Source organism: Malus domestica, chromosome 15, assembly GCF_042453785.1.
Source record: "Malus domestica chromosome 15, GDT2T_hap1".
Taxonomy (NCBI): Eukaryota; Viridiplantae; Streptophyta; class Magnoliopsida; order Rosales; family Rosaceae; genus Malus; species Malus domestica.
The window spans coordinates 23,337,977-23,365,440 of NC_091675.1; the positions used below are offsets into that span (position 1 = coordinate 23,337,977).

Sequence of the window (27,464 nt, forward strand, 5' to 3'; positions counted from 1 at the left end):
AGGAAAAAGGGAGAGAGATGAGAATTTGAGAGATGAAAGTGGGGTGAGGTGGCAAAAGATGAGAGGTCCAAGAGATTTGAAAGGGGACATGAAAACAAGGGAAAAGTGGCCCCACGTGACTCACAAAACAAGACACAAAATATCTCTAAACATGAAATTACCAATTTGCCCTAGGTATTCGATGATTAGTAAAATTTTAACCGTAACTCCGATTTTTATTTTTCTTGCACCCATGAATTCGTACCATTGAGAACTACAAGACATCGGTAAAATAATAGCTCATATGTGTCACAAAATGATGGTCAACGAAAGTCAACAATCTCGCTTCAAGGGCATTTTGGTCAATTCACACTTTAAAAATTAATAAAGCCGTAAAATTAGGGACGGGTTGTTACAATTGGGATTCAAGTTTATCTTTCTTTTTCATTGTGCTCATATTTGCCGCATTTTTAGCGGCTTGTGACTTTTGATGAGACAATTCTTCACGTCGTTATGGAGAAGAAATGACAATTTCAAGAACATCGTGAATCAACATTGATACATCAACTCTTGTCTTATAAGTGATGTAGATTAATTTGCTGCATGCCTAAAGCGTGACATATATATACACACACATATAGATTTTAAACTTTGAACTCTCTATAAGTGAAGATTAATAAAGTTCAACCCCTAATGGAAAATAACTTTCCATAGGAGGGTATGATCCAATTCTCTAAGTAATTCATCTTAAGATGTTTGACCTGAATGTGACAATGGAAGATAAGCATTGCACCCAAGTAATGAAATACTTAAAAATTAAGCCTAGGCATGTGGATGAAATTGTCCGATCACAAACTGATGATACTTGATAATTTTTATTATAGTAGCTACTCACATTATCAAGGCCTATTCAAGCATATTTTACCATTAATATCGGCAAAGTAAAGGGATGGCCAAATTGGAAAGAGGCAAATTTCATTTTTAAAACCATTGAAAAATATGGAACAAGGGAACCGATAATTTAAACCCCAAAAGTTATTCTTGAGTGTATGCGATGAAGTCAAATAAAATCACCATGGTATAACGCTTCTTGGTAGAGATAGTCTACTATTGTAAGCACAACCATATTTCTATAAGTAAAATGTTATTTTAAACTTGGGACTCATAGCATGTGGAGATTGCATACTACTTGAGATTTTAAAATTTCTACATCTCTCTCGAAGCAATTTCATAAAGAATAGAAAATGCCAAGAATTTCTTATTTATAGATTTCAATTTATGAGCATAAAGCTCAAAATATGTACTCAATACCTATTCTAGATAAGTTTGGTATAAATTACCTCAACGACTACTTTTGTTTGTTCTAACTAAAATTATATTGTAGCAACATACTTTTGAAAGAGTTAAAGAGTTATGGTAAAACTATTGGAAAGTCTATAAAGTTATTTGTGTATATGGCGTGTATTCGCCATGAAGTTTAATAAAATGCTTGTATATTTCAATGTGTCTATTCCTTTGGTATTTATCTAATCTTTGCAAGAATATAAAAAGACTATTGTCATTCAATCTCGATAACTTCCATACTTCCCAAAATCAAGTCTAATTATTTTCAAATTTGTGAATGATGATCAGCCGAACATAGGCTTACCATCATTAGGAGGAGACAATTAAAGTTATTCATCATGGGGAGTCTTCAACAATATGCTACAATGGACATATAAGCGTGTTGTGCTCTTTTCCCTTCGACCAGATTATTAATCCACTGGATTTTTCCTGTCAAGGTTTTAGTAAGGAAACATTGTGTTCGTCCAACACTTTATCAATGTTTTCTAAATTGTGTTCGATTTTTCTCCTTCACTTTGATTTTGTCCCACTGGATTTTCCAAGTAAGATTTTATCGAGGCAACTACCATTGATTGATGAACATCCAAGGGGGAGTGTTATAGATGATATTTCTTATGTGGTTGTTCACTTCCGGTCGATATGTAATATGAAATTAGTTAAGACCTTTTCTATGTAAATCTTAAGCCTATAAATAGACACTCTAATGAAAAGGAAGACATTTGGATTTTCTCCTTCTAATCACTCTTTCGTTTCTCTCTTATTCCCTTTGTCTATATTATTGCCAACAATTAAATATTTTTAAATTCATGTATTAATTAAAAGGGTGTAATTATGCACGGAACTTACTCAAAATGTCATTAGTAATTATCCATCAATCGTTGAAAAATAGATTCACGGGTTTTCCTTAGCTTGTTGTTGAGGCCCAAAACACATGCAAAGGTGCATAATCAAGAAAGAAAAATTTACAATCATGCCACACTATAGTTATTAAGTCGGACATTTATATAAATCACGCCATGCCCATGCAAATCCATGCATATTTATCACACCACGTCTTATCATGCTAATCACTATTCACGCTAAAGTAAGCCCAAGGCACACGCCCGAGGCTTGTTAAGTGAATTGTGGTGTGGATGGTTAAGGAAGATTGTTGGGCCTTCATGGAACCAAGATTATAGAAGACTTTGGGTTGCTTGGGAGCCCAAAGATCCAAGTTCATAACCCTTGTAATCCACGTGGGCAAGCCTGAGAGAAAATCAAATTTAGTGTTGATTATTTATTTTATTTTCTTAAAGATTCAAAACTTTATTTATTATTATTTTAAATAAAAAATATGAAGAGTCATATTCATTAGAGAAGTCATGTCTTTTATTAAGGGGTATGTAGAGTTTTATAAATAGCGAACTCCTCAAACAGAACAAAAACGTTTGCATAGATTCAAAAGTCTTCCTTCTCTCCCTACTATAGTTCTCATATATAATCCTTATTATCTTCCTACTCATCTTGATCATCAATGGGCAATTGATCACTACATGGCATCCCGTCTACCGTAATCGTGCTTATGGATTAGACACTTTGTGAGATTCGAGGGTTGTATCTTGGAGTTGTATATAGCCGTTATAACCGGCACGTAGGGAGGCGTCTACGGCTTTAGGACAGTGACAACACGCCTCTCTTGATATCACAGGCCATATCATTCTTTACCTTTTCCTCTTTTACTGCTTTATTTATTGATATATGTGTTTGATGCATTTGGGTATTATCTAATTGATTGAATTTACATGTGCATTATGATCATAATCATTTATATTATCCTACATTAAGTTTCCCTTTTCCCTAGAAAACTAACCTAACTTGGTTAGGAATGAACCAAGCCCTAATCCTTAAAGTTAAATGAAAGCCTAGCAAACAGGCATTTAATGAAGTGAGAAGCTGATTTTCCCTTCCTAGCTCACGTAGAAAACCAACGCACGAAAGCTAAGAGGCGCATTACCAAAAGTAACGCATGTGGAAGGCTAACCCCGGAAAGCAGTGCCTTGTGAAGAAAGCATGATACGGGTTTCAAGAGGTAGTAGCACCTAGCTATCTTGCACCAAAATGGAAGTGGTAGAAGAACTAGGGAGAAAAGGGAGAGAAGACCAAGCCACAATTAGAGATTCCTTAGGAATCCTAGAACGGAATCATTCAACTACAAATATAGGTCATAACCCTTAGAGAAAGGGATTCATGAGAACACAAAGCCTCAAAGCCTATAGAGCATCACACCTGTAACCATGGAGTTTTTTCATGGTTTTCCTCTGTATATCCCAGCATCAGAAGCCTTGTTACCACCCCAGGAAACCCAAATTATCCAATCTAGAACACTACACTACACAACCAAGCAAACTCTCTCTCTCATGCTAAACTAATAAACTTCTAGCTTCCACAACATGTCTCATTTGCGCAAACCATTATTTGCTTAATCATGCTATCTTCGAGTCATTGATCCAACCGGTATATTTCTTAAGCCATACTAATTCTTTCGAGATATTCCGGGACTTGGTACGAAACCGAACCAAGGAAGACAAGCGGACATTCTCAAAGCCCAAGTCCACTTTGACCTAAGAGTCGCAATTTCAACTCTAATGATATCTTAACTGTCATCATTGATCATGGAGGGGATTTTACTGGTTTTCCTTTGCTCATGAACTCATCCTCAAACTCGTGATTTCTCATCCATGATCAATGATGACATTTAAGATAACGGTGGAGCTGAAATCTCACGATGGTCTACAGTAATGGTGCTGCTTATACTATTCAATTTGTGTTCAGTGGAAAGCTTCCCAAATCAAAATAATAATAAGGCTGAATCTTAAAAATGTAATGGAATTTGCCTTTTGACATTTGATATTGGTTATGAAGTCGAAATAATGAAGTAAGAGTATATTTACATATATGAAATCAAAATAAGGGACAACCTCGTTGTAAAGAATTAGAGTGAGGAAGTAGGGGAATGCATATTTCCTTTAAAGTGTGTACCATTTTTTTCAGAAATCAGAATAATAAACAAGGCTAAACTCCAACAAAGTGTTTAAATGAAATTAGAACTAATAAGATTATTGAATGCCCTTGCACAAAACAAATTTGACTTTTCATCTTTAAAAATGAGAGGCCCGTTTTGGTTGGTTGTAAAAATTGAAGTTGATTTCGATTCACCCTTTTCTATTTCCTACCTCCTCCTACGAATAAGTAATGGCATTCCCTACCTAGGTCACGAAATCCGCAACTTGCAGAGTGTATTAATCTAGTGCACAAACTAATGTTTTACTCAAATTTTGCTTTTAGTAATTCAGATTAATAATTTGACAACATAAAATATAAAATATAGTACATCAGATAATACTACTCTTTAGTTTTTACACCAAAAAGGATAAAGCACAGATAACGTCTGTGAAGATCAAAGGTCACGCCAAAAGAGTAGTGGAAATTGCCATCTTGACATTGTCAATCCCATAAAGCGGTTAAGTGTGATTTTCAGACCCAAAATTACCCAACTTCCCTTGATCCCAACCTCTCGCACGTGCCAGCCATCCTTTGCGTGCACGCTTGCCTTATTTATTATTATTTTATTTTATTTATAACAATAGCATTAGTAAGTTAAATTGTTAATTATTAGAGAGGAGAATATCGGTGGGGATCGAACCTGCATTAGGATGTATAAACATCATTGCTTTCCTTATTAATAAACACAATATATTTCTCTCTTCCTTGGAATAACAACTTATATAATACGAATTCGTCGTTACGGTGACATCTCGTACTAATAACACAAGAACACTAAAAAAAATAATACATTTCCTTTGCCTTGTGTGCGTCCATGCCATACAAGTTCTTCTCCGACTTTCTTCTTCATCTTCTTCTTCCCTCTGCCTTGTGCGCATCCATCTCTCTCTCTCTCTCTCTCTCTCTCTCTCTTACTATGGCTGGGTTATTAATGCATTGGTCTCACTCAAAGTGACCAAAATGCTCCTGCCAAACGAATGAGCTTTGCCTACGCAACATAATGATTGGCATGGGTATCACGGTCATTTGGACAATCAAAGGATGGTGGTAGTTTCGATCATTGAGATGACTTTCTACTCACCTTATCTTATTTTATTCCGTAGTTTGCGTTGGTTTCCAAAAGGACCCCCATAAAATGACAATAGTAGCCGACATCTGAAAAGGGTATATTGTCATTTCACAATGCAAAAATAACATAATATTTTCCTTTTTAAGTGGAGAAATTTTAATTACTAAAACGAAAAGAAAAAAATGATTCAAACGTGAGTTCAATAGAACATATTATCTTAACAAATTGCCTTACTCTACAGATTTGTCTACGATACTTATATTTATTTTGTGCAATAACCATCTTAATTGTATTAAATACATATATTCACATAAATAATATTAAATACATGAAAATATTATAATCATTTCCTAATATACATTAAAAATATTAAAAATATAACTAAGTTTTAAAGAAATAATCAAATTTCATATACCAATGACATAACAATCAAATATTGCATATATATTAATAAGATATTAAGGATATAAAGATCAGATATTGGCTACAAAATAATCATATTTTGACAAAGGGGTTCAAATATCAATAATATTTTGAAAAGTTAATTATCTCAGTTTTTTTTTAGGCTAACAAAAAAAAACTGAGATAATTAATTTTTCAAAATATTATTGATATTTGAGCCCTTTTGTCAAAATTGAATTTGAAAAATAATTATTTTGACCAATTTCTCGAATTTTAGCACACTCATGAGGCCATGACTTCCATTTTTTTATTGGACGAAAGTAGCCTCAACCATTACATTTCAAATGGAGGACATTAGGGTCATTGGAAACAAAAGTCTATAAATTAAGTTTCATCCTTTTTCCAAATTTGTTTGATATGTAATGATATTCTTTTAATGATTTTAAAAAGTTTTAGGCGAATAGAAGCATAAATAAATATATATAATACTGGTGTGGAAAAGAATAGGAGCTGATGAAGTAGAAGAATAGCGACCGCTTCTCTTTCTCTTTTTGTTTGTTGCTCTCCCAAAGAAAGCCACCATTTTATTTTTATATTTGCAGACAAAACACTCCCTCTCTTGCTACCGCCTCTTTTTTTCGGAAGGGTTGAAGGTGATTGCAAAAACACTCGCTGCAAAGAGCAAAAAAGGAGAAAGAGAAAGACAGACGACAGACAGAGCGACAACACAAACAAGTGTGAGAGGGAGAGAGGAATTCAAGAAGCTTTCAATACCACAGAAGGGAAAACGATGTCTCTGAGAGCTTTACATCCTTTCATACTCTGCAACTCCTAGAGGTATATATATATTATATATGTGCATATAAATATACTAGATGATGATGATGGTGATGAACACAACAACAACAACAACAACAAAGCCTTTTCCCACTAAGTGGGGTCGGCTATATGAATCCTAGAACGCCATTGCGCTCGGTTTTGTGTCATGTCCTCTGTTCGATCCAAGTACTCTAAGTCTTTTCTTAGAGTCTCTTCTAAAGTTTTCCTAGGTCTTCCTCTACCCCTTCGGCCCTGAACCTCTGTCCCGTAGTCACATCTTCGAACCGGAGCGTCAGTCGGCCTTCTTTGCCCATGTCCAAATCACCGGAACCGATTTTCTCTCATCTTTCCTTCAATTTCGGCTACTCCTACTTTACCTCGGATATCCTCATGCCCAATCTTATCCTTTCTCGTGTGCCCACACATCCCACGAAGCATCCTCATCTCCGCTACACCCATTTTGTGTACGTGTTGATGCTTCACCGTCCAACATTCTGTGCCATACAACATCGTTGGCCTTATTGTCGTCCTATAAAATTTTTCCTTGAGCTTCAGTGGCCTACGACGGTCACATAACACGCCGGATGCACTCTTACACTTCATCCGTCCAGGTCGTATTCTATGGTTGAGATCTCCATCTAATTCTCCGTTCTCTTGCAAGATAGATCCTAGGCAGCAAAAACGGTCGCTTTTTGTGATCTTCGCTAGATTGCTCCGGTCATTAGTGTGGATAAGTATATAAATGAATAGAGATAGGAAAGCAAACACAAGATGTACGTGGTTCACCCAGATTGGCTACGTCCACGGAATAGAAGAGTTCTCATTAATTGTGAAGGGTTTACACAAGTACATAGGTTCAAGCTCTCCTTTAGTGAGTACAAGTGAATGATTTAGTACAAATGACATTAGGAAAAATTGTGCGAGAATGATCTCGTAATCACGAAACTTCTAAGTATCGGAGTGTGGTATCGTCTTGACTTGCCTTATCTGTCTCATAGGTAGATGTGGCATCTTCTCTGGAAGTACTCTTCCTCCATCCAGGGGTGGTATCTTTAACTAGTGGAGATGCACAAGGTAATGTATCAATTTCACTTGAAGCTTACTTGTAGTTTCAGGCTTGGTCAAGCGCGATACAAACCATGTAGTAGGAGTCTCCCAAGTCGCCGAGCTAGAGGATCTGCTGAAAGAGGTGACAGACAAGGTAAGCAATCAGAGCTCCGGCTGATTGTTCACCTTCTCCCCATCTTGCAGCAGCATGAAGGATAAAGAGAAGAAAGATGAGAAGAGATGATATGGGATACTTTTGCTTTTGAAGAAGTAACTTTCCACAGGCTTATTCTTGAACTGAGCTGGAGGGTTTTCTGGTTTCCTCCAGAGCCGACTGAAGAATTTGAGGGTCAAAACAAGTCCATCAAATCTAGAGTACGTTCGACCCTGCTGATATGGGATACTTTTGCTTTTGACAGAGTAATGGATGTATCGGCACGTGTGCTGTTACGCTTGTCTCCACATGCTTCCTTGTATCCTTCGCACTTGCCCTATCTGTTCCTCAAGCAGATGCGGTATCTTCCCTGGAAACATAAGATGTTGAAGATGAGTACTCGAGAGCAATGCCAGGTAAGTAATCAGGTAAGGGGTTCCAGGCAGTCAGTTCCTGGCTGGAAGCTTGATTCCAAGTGCTGACTGATTGCTCTCTTTCTCCTTGTCTTGCAGGTAACAACAAGGCCAAAGGAAAAGACAGGGAAAAAGCATGATATGGGATACTCTTGCTTTTAACCCTGATGATATGAGATATTCTTGCTCTAGTATAGCTTGTTTGCAAAGGTATTATCGGGGGGAAAGAAAGCTGAATATTTCGAAAGGCTTCGTTGAGAGTGCCCTCTCAAATATGAGGAAGGGTTGAACATTTTTGCAGGTCTGCCTGTCCGTTGGGGATGGAGGTCGACATATATAGGAGTCTCCCTAACAACAAGTAGTAATGCTATTCCTTTACCCTGCTTGGTCATAGCACGGTAGTGGGAGCTGCCAGCTTCACATGTTTTAACTCTGTCAGAGCACTTTGAAAAAGTGGTCTGTGCTCTCGAGAAGTCTTCGACAGAATGCCCATAATTTCCGCAAAGCTGAGTGTGCGTGTGACAGGTGCTGACAAGGCTAGAAAAGTAGGTGCCTCTTCGATTTCTGAGATCGGCCCTCGTGGTCTCTGAGCAGCCCAGCTTTTGAGAAAGCGAGCGTCTCTTCGATTGATTCGGAGAACGATGCATCTTCGATTTTTAAGAAAGCAATCATGATGGGGGTCTGGCTCTCGAGATTCGGGGAGCAGTATCACTTCGATTTTTGAGAAAGTAATCATGTTGGGAGTCTGGCTCTCGAGATTCGGAGGGCGGTGCCTCTTCGATTTTGGAGCAAGCAATCTTGTTGGGACTGTTTTCTCGAATGTGAGTAAAGGTTGGGCATGTTTGCTAGTCTACCTTGCCACGAAGCACAGAGGTTGACACACAAGGATTTTCCAATTATCCAGCAATGGTACTGTTCCTTTACCCTCTCTTCGATTTTTGAGAAAGTAGTCATGTTGGGAGTCTGGCTCTCGAGATTCGGAGGACGGTGCCTCTTCGATTTTGGAGCAAGCAATCTTATTGGTAGTGTTTTCTCGAGTGTGAGTAAAGGTTGGGCATGTTTACTAGTCTACCTTGCCACGAAGCACAGAGGTTGACACACAGGGACTTTCCAATTATCCAGCAGTGGTACTGTTCCTTTACCCTTGTGGGTAATAATATGGTAGCTAGACCTTCAAAATTTATGGGTCTAAACTTTGTTAGTGCTGTTTCTTTGCTATTCTTTTACCTTTCTTGGTCAGAGCGATGTAGTGGGAGCTGCAAGCTTTACGTGCTCAATTTTGGCAGAGAACTTTGGCAAAGTTATCTGTGGTACCCATGAGCTAGTGTTGCGTGTGGGAAGTGGGTGATTGAACAGTAAGATTCATGTGTTTTCTACTTCCTCAGAAGTCTTCGACAGAATGCCCATAATTTCCGCAAAGCTGAGTGTGCGTGTGACAGGTGCTGACAAGGCTGGAAAAGTAGGTGCCTCTTCGATTTCTGAGATCGGCCCTCGTGGTCTCTGAGCAGCCCAGCTTTTGAGAAAGCGAGCGCCTCTTCGATTTCTGAGATCGGCCTTCGTGGTCTTTGAGCAGCCTAACTTTTGAGAAAGCAAACGCCTCTTCGATTTCTGAGATCAACCCTCGTGGTCTCTAAGCAGCCCAGCTTTTGAGAAAGCAAACGCCTCTTCGATTTCTGAGCAGGCGCCTCTTCGATTTCTGAAGATCCGTCGAGTGCAGATTTTTATAGGGGCTGGCATTAAGTTCCAAAGCACACTTGAATCTCCACCAGTAGAAGCTCCATTCTTGCACTTCTAAGATCTTGATTTGTCCAACCTCTTCTCTCTTCAACACCTTTGAAAATGTCTGGCCCCTCCGACCGTCGTTTTGACTTGAACCTTGTTGAAGAGGCAGCCCCGCCTTCTCCAGACAACATATGGCGCCCATCCTTCGTCTCCCCTACTGGTCCTCTTACCGTTGGGGATTCCGTGATGAAGAATGATATGACTGCTGCGGTGGTGGCCAGGAACCTTCTCACTCCCAAAGATAACAGACTACTTTCCAAACGGTCTGATGAGTTAGCTGTTAAGGATTCGCTGGCTCTCAGTGTTCAGTGTGCAGGTTCTGTGTCTAATATGGCCCAACGCCTATTTGCTCGAACCCGCCAAGTTGAATCATTGGCGGCTGAGGTGATGAGTCTCAAACAGGAGATTAGAGGGCTCAAGCATGAGAATAAACAGTTGCACCGGCTCGCACATGACTATGCTACAAACATGAAGAGGAAGCTTGACCAGATGAAGGAAACTGATGGTCAGGTTTTACTTGATCATCAGAGATTTGTGGGTTTGTTCCAAAGGCATTTATTGCCTTCGTCTTCTGGGGCTGTACCGCGTAATGAAGCTCCAAATAATCAACCTCTGATGCCTCCTCCTTCTAGGGTTCTGTCCAGTACTGAGGTTCCGAATGATCCCCCTCCGGTGCCTTCTCTTTCTGGGGCTCTACCGACTGCTGAGACTTCTCCTAAGCAACCCTTGTGAAGGCTCCCTCTTGTTTGTTTATTTTGACTCATGTATATGTACACATTTGTAGCTTATCGGGGATATCAATAAATAAGTTTTCCTTCATTTCAACGTATTGTGTTAAATACACCAAAACCTTCTTCGCTAAGTTCTTTGAATTTTCTTTTGTTGAAGCTTGTATGTTGAAGCTTTCTGAGTGGAGCATGTAGGTTGGGGTAGTGTTCCCTTAATTTCCCGAGTGAGGAAAACTTCTCGATTGGAGACTTGGAAAATCCAAGTCACTGAGTGGGATCGGCTATATGAATCTTAGAACGCCATTGTGCTCGGTCCTGTGTCATGTCCTTCGTTAGATCCAAGTACTCTAAGTCTTTTCTTAGAGTCTCTTCCAAAGTTTTCCTAGGTCTTCCTCTACCCCTTCGGCCCTGAACCTCTGTCCCATAGTCGCATCTTCTAATCGGAGCGTCAGTAGGCCTTCGTTGCACATGTCCAAACCACCGTAACCGATTTTCTCTCATCTTGCCTTCAATTTCGGCTACTCCTACTTTACCCCGGATATCCTCATTCTTAATCTTATCCTTTCTCGTGTGCCCACACATCCAACGAAGCATCCTCATCTCCGCTACACCCATTTTGTGTATGTGTTGATGCTTCACCGCCCAACATTCTGTGCCATACAGCATCGCTGGCCTTATTGCCGTCCTATAAAATTTTCCCTTGAGCTTCAGTGGCATACGGCGGTCACACAACACGCCGGATGCACTCTTCCACTTCATCCATCCAGCTTGTATTCTATGGTTGAGATCTCCATCTAATTCTCCGTTCTTTTGCAAGATAGATCCTAGGTAACGAAAACGGTCGCTCTTTGGTATTTCTTGATCTCCGATCCTCACCCCTAACTCGTTTTGGCCTCCATTTGCACTGAACTTGCACTCCATATATTCTGTCTTTGATCGGCTTAGGCGAAGACCTTTAGATTCCAACACTTCTCTCCAAAGGTTAAGCTTTGCATTTACCCCTTCCTGAGTTTCATCTATCAACACTATATCGTCTGCGAAAAGCATACACCAAGGAATATCATCTTGAATATGTCCTGTTAACTCATCCATTACCAACGCAAAAAGGTAAGGACTTAAGGATGAGCCTTGATGTAATCCTACAGTTATGGGAAAGCTTTCGGTTTGTCCTTCATTAGTTCTTACGGCAGTCTTTGCTCCTTCATACATATCCTTTATAGCTTGGATATATGCTACTCGTACTCCTTTCTTCTCTAAAATCCTCCAAAGAATGTCTCTTGGGACCCTATCATACGCTTTTTCCAAATCTATAAAGACCATGTGTAAATCCTTTTTCCCATCTCTATATCTTTCCATCAATCTTCGTAAGAGATAGATTGCCTCCATGGTTGAGCGCCCTGGCATGAACCCGAATTGGTTGTCCGAAACCCGTGTCTCTTGCCTCAATCTATGCTCAATGACTCTCTCCCAGAGCTTCATTGTATGACTCATTAGCTTAATACCCCTATAGTTCATGCAATTTTGTACGTCACCCTTATTCTTGTAGATCGGCACCAAAGTGCTCGTTCGCCACTCATTTGGCATCTTCTTCGTTTTCAAAATCCTATTGAAAAGGTCAGTGAGCCATGTTATACCTGTCTCTCCCAAAACTTTCCACACTTCGATTGGTATATCGTCTGGGCCTACTGCTTTTCTATGCTTCATCTTCTTCAAAGCTACAACCACTTCTTCCTTCCGGATTCTACGATAAAAAGAGTAGTTTCTACACTCTTCTGAGTTACTCAACTCCCCTAAAGAAGCACTCCTTTCATGTCCTTCATTGAAAAGATTATGAAAATAACCTTTCCATCTGTCTTTAACCGCGTTCTCTGTAGCAAGAACCTTTCCATCCTCATCCTTGATGCACCTCACTTGGTTTAGGTCCTTTGTCTTCTTTTCCCTTGCTCTAGCTAATTTATAGATATCCAACTCTCCTTCTTTGGTATCTAGTCGCTTATACATATCGTCATAAGCCGCTAACTTAGCTTCTCTCACAGCTTTCTTCGCTTCTTGCTTCGCTTTTCTATACCTTTCACCATTTTCATCGGTCCTATCCTTGTATAAGGCTTTACAACATTCCTTCTTAGCCTTCACCTTTGTTTGTACCTCCTCATTCCACCACCAAGATTCCTTTTGGTGTGGGGCAAAACCTTTGGACTCTCCTAATACCTCTTTTGCTACTTTTCGAATACAACTAGCCATGGAATCCCACATTTGGCTAGCTTCCCTCTCTCTATCCCACACACACTGGGTGATTACTTTCTCTTTGAAAATGACTTGTTTTTCTTCTTTTAGATTCCACCATCTAGTCCTTGGGCACTTCCAAGTCTTGTTCTTTTGTCTCACTCTTTTGATATGTACATCCATCACCAACAAGCGATGTTGATTAGCCACGCTCTCTCCTGGTATAACTTTGCAATCCTTACAAGTTATACGATCTCCTTTCCTCATTAGGAGAAAATCTATTTGTGTTTTTGACGACCCACTCTTGTAGGTGATCACATGTTCTTCTCTCTTCTTAAAGAAGGTGTTGGCTAAGAAGAGATCATATGCCATTGCAAAATCCAAGATAGCTTCCCCATCCTCGTTTCTCTCCCCAAAACCATGGCCACCATGGAAACCTCCATAGTTGCCTGTCTCCCTGCCCACGTGTCCATTTAAATCTCCTCCTATAAATAACTTCTCCGTCTGAGCAATTCCTTGCACCAAGTCTCCAAGGTCTTCCCAAAATTTCTCCTTCGAACTCTTATCCAACCCTACTTGAGGTGCGTACGCACTAATCACATTGATAAGTTCTTGTCCTATTACAATCTTGATTGCCATGATTCTATCTCCTACCCTCTTGACATCTACAACATCTTGTGTCAAGGTCTTGTCCACGATGATGCCAACACCGTTTCTCGTTCTATTTGTGCCCGAATACCAAAGTTTAAACCCTGAGTTTTCTAGATCCTTTGCCTTACTACCAACCCACTTAGTTTCTTGTAGGCACATAATATTTATCCTTCTCCTCACCATAACTTCCACTACTTCCATAGATTTTCCCGTTAAGGTTCCTATATTCCACGTTCCTAAACGCATTTTGCTCTCTTGAACTCTACCCTTCTGTCCTAGCTTCTTCACCCTCCCCCGTCTAATAGGATCAAAGTACTTCTTTTGTGTGTCCCGTGTAAAGTTGATAGGAGCATATGCTCCCAAACAACTTTGAGTGGAGTCGTTCGAAAAGAAGTTTCTATGGCCCCCTTGCTCATTTAACACTGCATCCGGGTGCCGATGGAGATACAGCGACCCTTGCTCATTTATCACTGTGCTCGGGCCACACAGCGCGCCACTTACGGGTGACGCCCTAGCTTTAGCGCGATTTTGTTCTGGATTCATTTTCATAAGGATTCGACGTGATCATGGAGTGCCGGCTGTCGACTACCTGACGCCCTCCCCCTCCTCCTTTATCCGGGCTTGGGACCGGCAATGTAAGATACATAGGCGGAGTTGATGATGGTGATGAACAAATCCGAAAATGATAAAAGTACAGATGAAAAGAGAAAACAAAAACTAAAGAACACCACCAACAAAGAGTAGTAGTAGTACTAACCATTTCATCATTCCCTTCTACTCTCTCTCTCTCTCTATTACTATATATATTGTTTATAATAATTCTTCTCTTATTTCTATATTTAATCAGCTTCATGAATTAATGAGTACTCAAAGTACTCTTCCATGACGGGTATTGTTTGTTTTTTGCGTGTGTCTCACCGATCCATTCTGAATTGAACAGTAAATCAAGTGTGAAAAGAGAGGGAAGTGAGTACGAAGGCAACAAGGTGAAGAAGAGAGAGAGAGAGAGAAATATGATGAGGAAGAAGATCAGTACTAGTTTTATAATATGGGCATAGCAACTTTACCGCCACTCCCACCACCGCCATCAAAGGCAAATCTTCATCACCACCACCACTCAATTGATTCAGAAAACTACTACAATCCTCTTAATTCTATGTCCCAAGACTACCACCAAGGCATCTTTACCTTCTCCAATGGCTTCGAGAGATCTGCTATGACAAGCCACCAAGAACAACAGCGGCAGCAACAACACCACTTGGCACAGCAGATCCGGAGGGAAAAGCTGAGGGTGCAAGGCTTCGAAACCCCTGCCCCGTCGCCACTTGTTGGCCTAGACGAGGAAGAATCCAGTGGCCTCCCAGCATATGAAACCGCCGGCATGTTGTCTGAGATGTTCAATTACCCTCCAGGCAGCGGCCCTGCTGGGGCTGCCGAACTACTAGGGCATCCAATGTCAACCAACTATCGGATGATGCCTCAGCCGCAACAGACTGCTGCCGTGTCTGCTGCGGCCGACTGGTACGGAAGAGTGGGTGGTGGTGGGCTGGGACCATTGGGAGATTCAAAAAATCAGCACCATCCCCAGATTTCAACAATTAATGCAGACTCAGCGGCAGCCATGCAGCTTTTCCTAATGAACCCATCACAACCAAGATCGCCTTCTCGTCCTCCTTCTCACACCACTTCTTCCACCCTTCACATGTTGCTTCCAAATCCATCCACCACCACCACCAATTCACTCCAAGGGTTTGCCGCCGCGTCCGGAGGAGCGGCTTTTGGTCAATTCACTTGGGTTCCTGAGAGTCATCAAGGCCATGAAGAAGGAGGCAATACCGCTGGCGGCGGTGGTGAAATTGGTGGGGTTGTGGAAGGCCAAGGACTTTCATTGTCTCTATCAACTTCTTTGCAGCACTTGGAGGCAGCAAAAGCTAACGAATTCGGGATGGGATCAGAGAGTGCTAGTAGCTTATTGTATTACAATAATCAAGGAGATCATCAACATCAAGGGTCTAATACTCAATACAAGAATTTGGTTTCCTACCATCATCAGGCATTGCATAGTTTGCAGCAAGGTGGCGTTGTAGGCGGTCATCATGTCGGTTTCGGGTCGTCGTCATCATCGTTCGGAGTTGTGAACGTGTTGAGGAACTCCAAGTATGTGAAGGCTGCCCAAGAATTGTTGGAAGAGTTTTGCAGTGTAGGGAGGGGTCAGCTCAAGAAGAGCAAGTTTGGTGGTAGTACTAGTGGTAGGCATAACACCACCACAAACCCTAGTTCCAATCCAGCTGACACTAGTGGCAGCGGCGGTGGTACCTCTTCATCTTTATCAAAGGATGTGCCTCCGTTATCAGCCGCTGATAGGATTGAACATCAACGAAGGAAAGTCAAACTACTGTCCATGCTTGATGAGGCATGTAATCTCTCTCTCTCTTCAAAGACTTCTCCTTTTTTATTGAAGACCTCATTGTTTTTTTTTTTTCCTCCCGAGTCAGCGGGACAAACACAGAAAATTCCGGCCACTTACAATTATTTATTAAAATGATAATATATTACACTGGTCAAAATGGGATTGGTGCTAGCTTTATGCTAGTGTACATTTTGGATTTATGTTTAATTAGGATCGAGGAAAAAGTGAAAAACTACTACTTATAGGTAAGTATGTGCCTAGCAATAACCAACATTATTTTGATCGGGCAGACCATTAATCAATCAATCAATCATATGGTTTATACTTAGCTTCATATCATCATATTACGTATAGGAAGATATTTATGTATGTGAGTGCCTCTCTGGGTTATGATCATACCGTACATAGTAATTTTTCGAGGAAGCCATTGGTATTATAACTTAATTAATTAATTGACCCTGTTTTTTTTTTTTTTATATCAAAAAGTGTGTAAGTTTTGTATATGTAAATAATATTTTTATAGTTGGAATTAACAATCATTTTTTTGCCGTACCACTAATTTGATATATGCATTTGCTCTCTTCTTTAATCAAGATAAAAAAACATCCTTCTCAAAAAAAAAAAAATTGTAGCTTAATTATAATACTCTGAAAATAAGAAGACCAACTCTCTCTCTCTCTCTCTCATTTGATATGACTGTTACACTCTCATTTCTTATGTTTTAATTTTCTCGTACTCAACTTTTCTTGTTTTAGTCACCTTCTTGTTTTCTTTTGTTACACTTTGTAACTACCTTCTCTAATCTAACATGATCTAGACTTCTTATCTGCTTCTAAAGTTGCTTAGTTACTATCAACATGCATGTTGCCTTCTTTTGTCAAAACCTTTTGTTGGTTGAGGAGGAAGATTAATTAACCATGAAAATTGATCTTTAAATTAAGTCGCATATTATACATGATTTAATTTATTTCTGTTTGTTTTTGTTTTTGTTTATGTTTATTTCAAGCCATCAAGTCACTCCAACTTCTTAAAAATGTGAACATTTAAGGCCTCAAGAGATTGTGACTTGCTAGTAACTCCGACATTTGCATTTAATACTTACATGTATAGTTAATGTCGATTACATGTGCATGGTTGCAGGTGGATCGAAGGTACAATCACTACTGCGAACAAATGCAGATGGTGGTAAACGCATTCGATCTGGTGATGGGTTTCGGAGCGGCGGTGCCGTACACAGCCTTAGCTCAAAAGGCCATGTCAAGACATTTTCGGTGCCTAAAGGACACGGTCACGGCACAGTTGAAGCACAGCTGTGAGCTACTTGGAGAGAAAGATGGTGCGGGAACCTCAGGAATAACCAAAGGAGAGACCCCAAGGCTGAAGCTTCTAGAGCAAAGCCTAAGACAGCAAAGAGCATTTCATCAAATGGGCATGATGGAACAAGAAGCTTGGAGGCCCCAACGGGGCCTGCCGGAACGCTCAGTCAGCATCTTGAGAGCCTGGCTTTTTGAGCATTTTCTTCACCCGTGCGTTGCCTTTCACCATACTCTTTTAGCTTTACTTGCTTATTATGATATATAGTTTATGAAAATGACCGTCATCAACTATTACTTAGGAAACTCTTATTTCAAAGCACACTATCAAGTTAACAGTCTATCAAAGTTAAAAATGATATTTAAGCACACGCAAAATGACTACAATTGTTGATATATATGTTTTAAAATAGAGGTGTGCGCTCTCATCATGTGTGTGGGACATGTCTGTATTAGATTTTGTGCTAGCAATGTAATTAGTATATGTGTCTAGTTATCGACACTCTCTATATATGATAAGACAATGCTTTGCATAGTAAATTTTTTAGCTGTCATTTAGACTATTGATCATGTTGATTTTTACTTATAATTACGTAACATAAATGTCTAGGTGAAAACATAAATATAGTAATGAAACATTACTTAAATTAGTCTAAGTAGTGTTTTGTTTTGGTCGAAATTAGTCCAAGTAACGTAAGTCTTTTATTTATGATAGGTACTGATATCATTAACTAGTTAACTAATTAAGTCAAGCTACGTACAAGTCTGTTCTGATTAGTGCTAAAAGTGCGTCGTAATTACTTGGGATGTTGTGTAGTCAGCCAAAAGCTGTGGAAAAGAAAATGCATTAATTCACTAAAGCTTCATCATGTCTTTCTCTCTCTCTTAGAAAAATACGAGAGAGAAAGAGAGGAGATTGTACAGTCGAAGATAGCTACTCTGTTAGGTCTAGTTGTTGTGGTGGCACAGGTCAAGCGCTGATGAGCTGAGCTAGGTAGCGATCGATCGGGACTGATATCTTCTTGTCTTAGATTCTCACGCCCATGCAGAGGGAAAAAAAAGAAATATTTTTTAATCTCATGTAGGCTTAGGGGTACAGAATGAGAAAGCAGACTATCTCTTTATACGGTTCAGGCAAGGACACTGATGTCATTTTCTTTTCTGGTCTCTTTCTCAGGTATCCAAGCGATGCTGATAAGCATCTGTTGGCTCGACAGACTGGACTATCCCGAAATCAGGTAATTATTTTAGTTTTGGCTTCATCTTGTGTGCGCGCGCGCATATATATATATATATATAGGAAATTATTATTGATATTTTAAAAATCTCAATTAACATTTTAAATTTTTTATAATTAGAAAGAGAGATAGACTTATAAGGAGTATAGAATAATATTTTTAGAATGCTAATAACAATTCCCTATATAAGTTAATACATACTACGGTAAATGAACATTTAGGGACTATGTATTCACTATCCAAAACTCTTATATGGTTCATTGTTTCATTCATTTTTTTCTTCAGTATCTGAGGGTCCTATACGTTAAATGCATTGTCCCTCTGGGATATTTACCATTTCGTTTTTGCTACTGTATAAAGGAAATCTTGCTAAGAAAGGGCTCCTGTGTTTGCATGAAGTTAAAGTCTATAATATATAGACTGTCGAGTTAACGAAAAAGAAGGAAATGATAGGTAGCTAGATAGAAAGACGAGATGGGATCATGGGAGGGAAGGGACCAGCAGTAGGTTCAGAAGAACTTACATGGGTTTGGATTTTATTTCTCTGGGTTTCTAATTAAGCTTTTCTGTTGAAGAAAGCCAATGTGTTTTCTCTGCCCCTTTCTTTCTTCTTTTAACTTTTTTATTTGTTAAATTTCTTTCTTCTTTAACTTTGGATTCTTTTAGCTCCTTGACATAAAATCTGATAAGAGTGAAAACCAACCCCACACCTACAGACAATAAAAAAGAGTTGTGCGATGCAGGTACATAACAGATGAGACATGAGAGTTTGCAACTTTGATTCTCTCTCTCTCTCTCTCACTCACACACACTCACATCAAATGACACCTTCCCTACCACATCTTATCATTCAAGAACCTTAAGTTAAAAGACAAAATAAATGCTCCCACTTCAATGGGTCATAGCAAATCAAATCTATTCATAATATCTTTAATTAACTATGGCAAGTTCATCTATTGTTTCATCATTAGGTCTTTAAACATAGTAAGCTTTAGCAATGTTACTAAGTAGTGTCTTTTGCATTGATTATGTTTTTTCTTCACTTCAATGTGGTTTATTTGACAAAAAAAAATGTGGTTTTCATTGTTTGCTTGAAAAGCCAAAACATATTAGTTACAAAAATCTTAAAACATGTCATAATTTGGAGGTAGTTTTTATCTCACCTTTATAGAGAAAAACGATGATAACATGTGAAAATTTAGCACGTGATGAATAAATTTTTTTTGCCCAGATAGTCTATCAAAATAATTATTTTTTATTGCCAGATTGTCCATCAAACTTTGTGTTGTAATTTTACATGCTTGCTAAGTAACTAACCTAGATGCTTGGCCTTTAATCAAATCTTTTTCTTTAAAATAAAATTATTATTACTAAGGTGAGGGAGGTTCGAAACTATGACAATAAGTTAGAGGAGGTGGAGTTTCGAATTTATGATGCATGAGTGAAAACCCAACACTCTATCTCCTAAGACATTGGACCACATGCAGCCTTTAATCAAATCTTACTACAACGTACAACAATACTTGTTATAATAAAATATGCATTTTTGGCATCATATATAGTGATCAATCAGTATTGGTAGTAGAACAACTTATATGAAATTAGTTCATTGCCATGTGACATCATGATTTAATAATACAATAATATGTGTTGAAAAACTTACACATGTCAATTTATTGAAACGGAACTGGACGTTGATAAACCCATCGTTTGACTTATAAAATCGAGAGACTGATTAATTGCATTAATAACGTTGATGCATGACCTTAATAATAAAGTGATTTGGTTTTGAAAGCAGGTCTCAAATTGGTTCATAAATGCTAGGGTTCGATTGTGGAAACCCATGGTGGAAGAGATGTACCAGCAAGAAGCCAATGAAGAAGAAGAAGAAGTAGGAGGAGGAGGAGGAGGAGGAGGAGGAGGAGGAGGAGCTGTTAGTGCAACAGCAGATCAAGAGAGAGAACGTAACGACAATGCTGGCTTCTCTGCACAAACTCCAACGCCTACAATGACAACTGCCACGACACCACCACCAACAACAAATTCGCCAACAGGCAAAAGATCCGATATCAATGCCTCTGAAAACGACTCTTCACTCATAGCAATCAATAGGCATCAGCAACAGCAGCAGCACCACCCCATGATGGCCACCACCACCTCCTCTGCGGTGGCGCCGCCTGCTTCCCAGTGCTTCACCGCCGCGGCTGCCGACGACACGTGTCGCAGCTATGGGACCACCTCGGGTAATGCAAATATTGCAGCTCATCATGATCATCCAAATAGTAGTAATATCGGTTCTTCTACGCTTACAAGCTTCGGGACCACCACGGCAGCTGGTGACGTGTCACTCACTCTAGGGCTCCGCCATGCTGGTGGTGGTGGTGGAAGCAATATGCCCGACAAGAATTCTTCTTCTTTCTCCATTAGGGACTTCGGGGGCTGTTAAGCAATTAATCAGCCACTTCTCTTCATTGAGTAATATATCAAACTTCTATAGACAACAGTAAAAAGAAAAGAAAAAACATCTTTAATTAGTTTCTTTATCTTTTTTTCAATATTCTTTTAATTTCATCTCTCTCTCTCTCTCTCTCTCTCTCTATATATATATATATATATATATATATATTATAATTATATATCTATACACCTTCCATTCTATGAAGAAAGATACACGGTGAGAAAAGTAGCATTAAGTAATTAGTTGGGGTCTATTGTAATTGTATTGTAGATGGTTTTGGAATTTTTGTTTCTTCTTTTTAAACTCTATGTACTTTAATTTGGTCAGGTACCTTGATAGGAGGTATGTACTAGAATAATATCATGAAATTAAATCATATTTTGAGAAGGGGAAGGAGAGTTACTTTGCACTATATATTCATCATATAAATTGGCTAATGAAGGGATAACTATTATGATCATACATATTTTCGCATACTCCTATTCTCCCTCTACACAATTTTATTTATTTCTGATTTTTTAATCAAATAAATTAAAGGAGAATCAATGAACAAAAATAGATAGGAGCATGTAGAAGGGGGAAATAAGTGCGAAATTATTTCCCTTAATCCATCCTCCATGATTGAGTATTCAACAACAAACAATAAATTTATGATTGATTTGTAAATGTTATAGCTAGCCAAAAATCTAAATACTAGCACTACCAGAAATTACTATTGCCTACAAAATTTTGCCTGACGAACCCAAATTCGTTGGGTCAAGTTGTTTTACTCAACAAAAATTTAAGTTGGTCGAGCAAACATGGTCAACATTTAGGGTTTTGTCAAGGGTTTTGCTTGACAGAGACATTTGGTCGGGCAAGAGTCCTTAATTTCGTCAGGCAAACATTTGGCGCAAAGGGAAAAAATGGCGTGTAGTGCGTGAAATCTTGCCTAACGAACCATAAAAGGTTCTATCACGCAAAGGCTTAATTAGTTTTAGGGTTCTGTTTTGGGTAAGTGGATATATAAAGTGAGAGACATGTTTGGCATATTAAATTCCTTCGATGAATTTCGCATTCTAAAACTAGTTTCCACAATCCAACCATCAAACTTATTTGTATATACTTCGAGATCAGATACGCTAAAAATCACTAAAAACAAACATTCAGATTAGGTAATGAGAGAAGAAGTTGTACCTTCATCACTCAAATTCTCAACTCTTATCTTACTGGGCCGAGGAATGGCGAATGAGTGGTTTGCATTTGCCGGAAGTGGAGGTTTGGGGGGTTACGCATGCCAATTATGGCAACTAGGTTGAAGACGACATTTATGTAAAGTGTTTCGTTCTACGTTTTAGATTTAAATTTCATTACAATAAACAATGTTTAAATTATGATCGATAATATAAATTGGATTCTCTCAGTTTTTCTTGTAGACTTCTATGACATAGAAGAAGGACAAGTACCTAGCCAACCTCTCCTAGCAGCAACCAGATAACCTAATGGAAGATCTGACACCTGATCCAAATGTGTCTTACAATTGTTGTTGGACGGGGTTGGGTGACAGAAAAACAAAGAAGTCCACAGCTTATAAATGGGTCAGTTTTGGGACCTTGAAGATCTTCTCATTCATCTAGCTCTCATCCTCCAACCGAGACGTCTTCTAGATTGTACCAGGTGGAGATAGAGCTAATGCGCTGATGAGAATAAGTTGAGCGCCAAAAAGAAAAAGAGGCGCACCTAAGAGAAAAAGGTGCTCGTCAACGAGAAAATGTGCTCTATCGTAACGAATATATCAGACAGTACATTGCTCGAATAACCAAAGCAATCTCAACTTTTGTCATTCGCATTCATGAGCCCTCAAGTGACCTTCAGGCACCATTCCTCTACGACCTTAGCAACCACACAAGTAGTTTAGGTTCTCGTTTAGTTTTTTTCTTTACATAATTGTAAGAAAAATTTTTATTTTGAACAAATGACATTATCTTCACTAAGGGGAGGGGATGGACTTAGCATCACAATGGGCTGACAATAATCTGGTTCAAATTTCACATTTGGCAAGAATCGAACCTAAGACCTCTCACTTACAAGTGAAAAAGAATACCACTAGACCTTAGTACTAAGTGGCAAGAACAATTTTATTTTGAATGTAATTAAATATTGTTTTAAAGTTTCCATTAATTTAGTATTTTAGATTGATATAATTAGAATTAAATAAATTATTTACATTAAATATTGTTTTAATACCGAATATATTCACAAAAAAAATAATAAAAAGGTTAGCTTGACGAATATTTGTTGAGCAAATTTTTATTTTCTTTTATTTTTTGGTTTAAAACAGTTATCCGATGAAAATGTCATCAGGTCAAAATTTTAAGAGTATTTAATTTGGTGTAAGGCGACGAAACGACGTTGTCGAGTAAGATATTTTCATCAGATTAAGGCGGTCAATACACCATTACCCAATGACTTCTTTCATCAGGCAAACTCAATTTTCTCGGCAAATAACTTCTTTTCGTCGGGTAAGAGTTCAAGTGATGGCTTTTGCGCAACCAACATTTCCCAACGGCCTAAAGTTTTAGACAACGAAAACCCATTTGACCTAATAACAAAAAATTTATGTCTGACAAGGTTTTTATTTTTTTTTATTTTTGTAGTGTTGTATAGAACCACATGGTGTGAGAACTGCACGTAGACGTGAAGTTGAGTTTAAATCATGTCGATATATTGTCAACTTGAGTAGATGTGTAAGGTACTGTATGTGGAGTATCTTAGTGTGGCTCCAAGTTTCAAGAGGCTTTCCTTGATTGATTTCCCCTTTAAGAGGAGGTTAAGTACGTTTGTCTAAATTTACCTTCTCATGCATAGATAGAGATACCATTGACGGTTGAATACTTGGATTGGTCTATGATTGGTAAAAGGAAGTGAACTGAGTTTTCTAAACACATATTATATATTGAGATGCAATTATGGGAGGTTTTGCATTTCAAATTAATTTCAGAGTAAATGGCTATGGATATTGACTTATTTTCCATCATTGTTCATTTCGAGCTAGGGTCGCTTAATCTTGTTCCATACAACATCGACGTTACTATATCTTTGACCTGAATTGGCTATCAAGGTGGATTCTAAATACATTTCATCGACGTTACTATGTTTTCAGTGAGGTATTCGTAGCTAGATTCCATATCCATCATGAACTTCCGGTACTTTGATATGTTACATTGTCATTATTTGATTGATATTATCAGAACATCGTCAAAACAAACTGCATCTTTTTCTCTTTCTCCATTGGTAACTAATCCTTAAGCGGTTACCTAGTGGCATTGGTGCAGAAATGGTGTTCAACAAAGAAAATCCTTCAACTACAAATTGAAAATCAAAGTTGTATAGATGTGGTGTCCAAATTAATCATTAAGCAGCTACGTACCTAGGGAAACCAAAATTTTAAACCAAATTTGCAAACCAACACTAGTACAAAATCTGTTTTGCGTGATGGAAACTTGTGCGACGAAGCAAATTCAGTCGCGCAAAGTATGTTTGTGCGATGGCGACAACAAAACGTCACACAAAGAAATTTTGCGTGACAGAACTTTGCGTGACGAAGCATAACGTCGCGCAAAACAATTTTGTGTGACGGAGATGTACGTGCGTCACCCAAAAATTTTGTGCGCAAACAAAACTGTTTTGCTTGACTTTATGCTTCGTCGCGCAAAACGTTTTGCACGACGTACATAGACCTTCGTCACGCAATGTTTGGAAAAAAAACGGTAAACATCCTTGGTTTCGCGCCAAAATATTGTAGGAAGCAAAATTGCGTCGCACAAATGACCTTTGTGTGACGAATGTCTCATTCGCCACGCAAACCTATTTTGCGTGACGTCACATTCGTCGCGCAAAGTGGACGACTTTTAAACCAGTTTCAAACCTTCTAGCTAGCTTATTGCATACATTACAGAGGCACTTGTGTTAATTTTGTTTGGATTTGATCTATGTGCGAATGCATACAATGATTTCCTTTCACTGCTTTAATGGGTATAGGTGTCAAAATATTATTTTCTTCTCGAAGTGGCGTGCAAGACTTTGTATTGTAATTAAGTATTTACTTTGTTCTATGTTTTTGTAGAAGTCATGAAGGGGTTAATAAGTTTCTGATTTCATCATCTTGTAGGAATCATTCCAAAGATTGTTGCACAAGCAAGATGGAACTAGAGCTGAGTGGGAATATCCATTTGCTGTAGCTGGCATCAATATTTCCTTTGTCTTGGCACAAATGTTGGATCTTCAATCAGGTACTGAAATGTTCAAGTGAGAGGATGGAAAATCTTATACTGTCAGATAACTATTCGATGAGAAAGCATCACCTTAGCATGTTCATCTGAAGAGTTCTTTTATTCCTCCACCAAATTTTGAATTATGATGTTGTGTTTATAATTTTTAGGTGTTTAATTTGATTTCATGTTCATTAAATCTTTGCTTACCAAGTTTAAAGGATGTTAATTCATTGGAGGAAGCAATTCCAATTTTAAAGGGTATAATGTATTGCCCTGCATTCTAGTGGATTTGTCCACATTTTGGGTTGTTCCAGGTTCTCCATTACTCAAGAATTTAGAACCATAATGTATTGCCTTGCATATATATTCGCTTATGGACAAACGAGCAGTGGGAAGACATACACAATGAGAGGGATAACAGAGAAAGCTGTCATTGATATCTACAATCATATAATCAATGTAAGTTTAATCATCACAAACTAATAACAATTATGAAAGTTATAGTGAAGATTGTTGCTTTGAAACTAATGTACTCAGATTGTTTGGTTGCAGACTCCGGAGAGAGACTTTACAATAAAAATCTCTGGACTTGAAATATACAACGAGAATGTGAGGGAATGTGGAAAGGTACCATGGTTGAGAAGATGGTGGAGGAAATTGCAAGCAATGATCAGCATTTAAGACATTTAATCAGCATTTGTTTCCTTAAATGTTGTGCTGCTGCATTATTTAAATGTTGTCCTGCACAAAAACTCTTAATTTAAAAGTTTGAAGTCTATACTCTCTCTCTATAAATATATAGGAGAAACCAAAAGCAGAGCTGAAAAAGCAGAAAGTGACAAAACAAAGATAAATTTTGATTCTCATTTCAATCAACCACAAGTTCATTTTTGGAATTTGGAAGAATTGAAAAGAAAATCAGAGGGGTTAGGTTTGGATTTTGGATGTTATTTGGTTTTTAAAAATATAACTTTGCGAGACGTACCAGCGAATACGTCACGCAAGGCTGCTTGCGCGACGTGCAGCCAATGCGTCACGCAAATACTATTTGCGCGACGTACCGGCGAATGCGTCACGCAAAGGCTGTTTGCGTGACATGTAGACAATGTGTCACGTAAAGATTGTTTGCGCAAAGTACAAGTCAATGCATCACGTAAAGGCATTTTGCGCGACTTACTAGTGAATGCGTCACGCAAAGTGTTTTTATTACTTTCATCAAGTAAGATTTTGTGGTATCAACTAGCGTAAATATTTTAAATTGACAATCAAATTCGTTCATTGTATTCATATAGGATCAAGGAGTGTAGCTGTAAAAAAATCACCAAAATCGGAGTTAAAACTACCGTTGAATCGTGATTTTTCGTTTATAACCGTCCAAATGTTTTGTCCCGTTACTTGATATCTAAACGTTTGTTTTTTGTGATGTTTTGCGTATACGATCTCGATGCATATACAAATAAGTTTGACGGTTCGATCGTTGAAATTAGTTTTGTACAATCCGTATCCCATTAAAACGATAGATTTACTAACACTTTTGGAATTTATTTATACTTTCATTAAGTATAACAAAAGATTTTGTGGTATCCACTAGCGTAAATATTTTAAATTGACGATCAAATTAGTTCATTGTATTCATATAGGATCAAGGAGTGTAGCTGTAAAAAATCACCAAAATTGGAGTTAAAACTACCGTTGAATCGTGATTTTTCGTTTATAACCGTCCAAATGTTTTGTCCCGTTACTTGATATCCGAACGTTTGTTTTTTGTGATTTTTTTGCGTATACGGTCTCGATGCATATACAAACAAGTTTGACAGTTCGATCGTTGAAATTAGTTTCATACAATCCGTATCCCATCAAAATGATAGATTTACTAACACTTTTGGAATTTATTTATACTTTCATTAAGTTTAACAAAAGATTTTGTGGTATCCACTAGCGTAAATATTTTAAATTGATGATCAAATTAGTTCATTGTATTCATATAGGATCAAAGAGTGTAGCTGTAAAAAAATCACCAAAATCGGAGTTAAAACTACCGTTGAATCGTGATTTTTCGTTTATAACCGTCCAAATGTTTTATCCTATTACTTGATCTCCGAACGTTTGTTTTTTGTGATTTTTTACGCATACGATCTC

At 38.4% G+C, this 27,464-nt stretch overlaps 1 protein-coding gene across 1 annotated transcript; it reads left to right on the forward strand.

Annotated features, from left to right (window-relative positions):
• Positions 1-6,351: 6,351 nt before the first annotated feature.
• Positions 6,352-21,185, forward strand: LOC103401249 (BEL1-like homeodomain protein 4). The gene is made up of 5 exons (XM_029094326.2): positions 6,352-6,673; positions 14,594-16,066; positions 17,204-17,589; positions 18,554-18,614; positions 20,413-21,185. The coding sequence occupies exons 2-5, from the start codon at positions 14,702-14,704 to the stop codon at positions 21,058-21,060; spliced, it is 2,460 nt and encodes an 819-aa protein (XP_028950159.2). The 5' UTR covers positions 6,352-6,673; positions 14,594-14,701; the 3' UTR covers positions 21,061-21,185.
• The last annotated feature ends 6,279 nt before the right edge of the window (positions 21,186-27,464 follow it).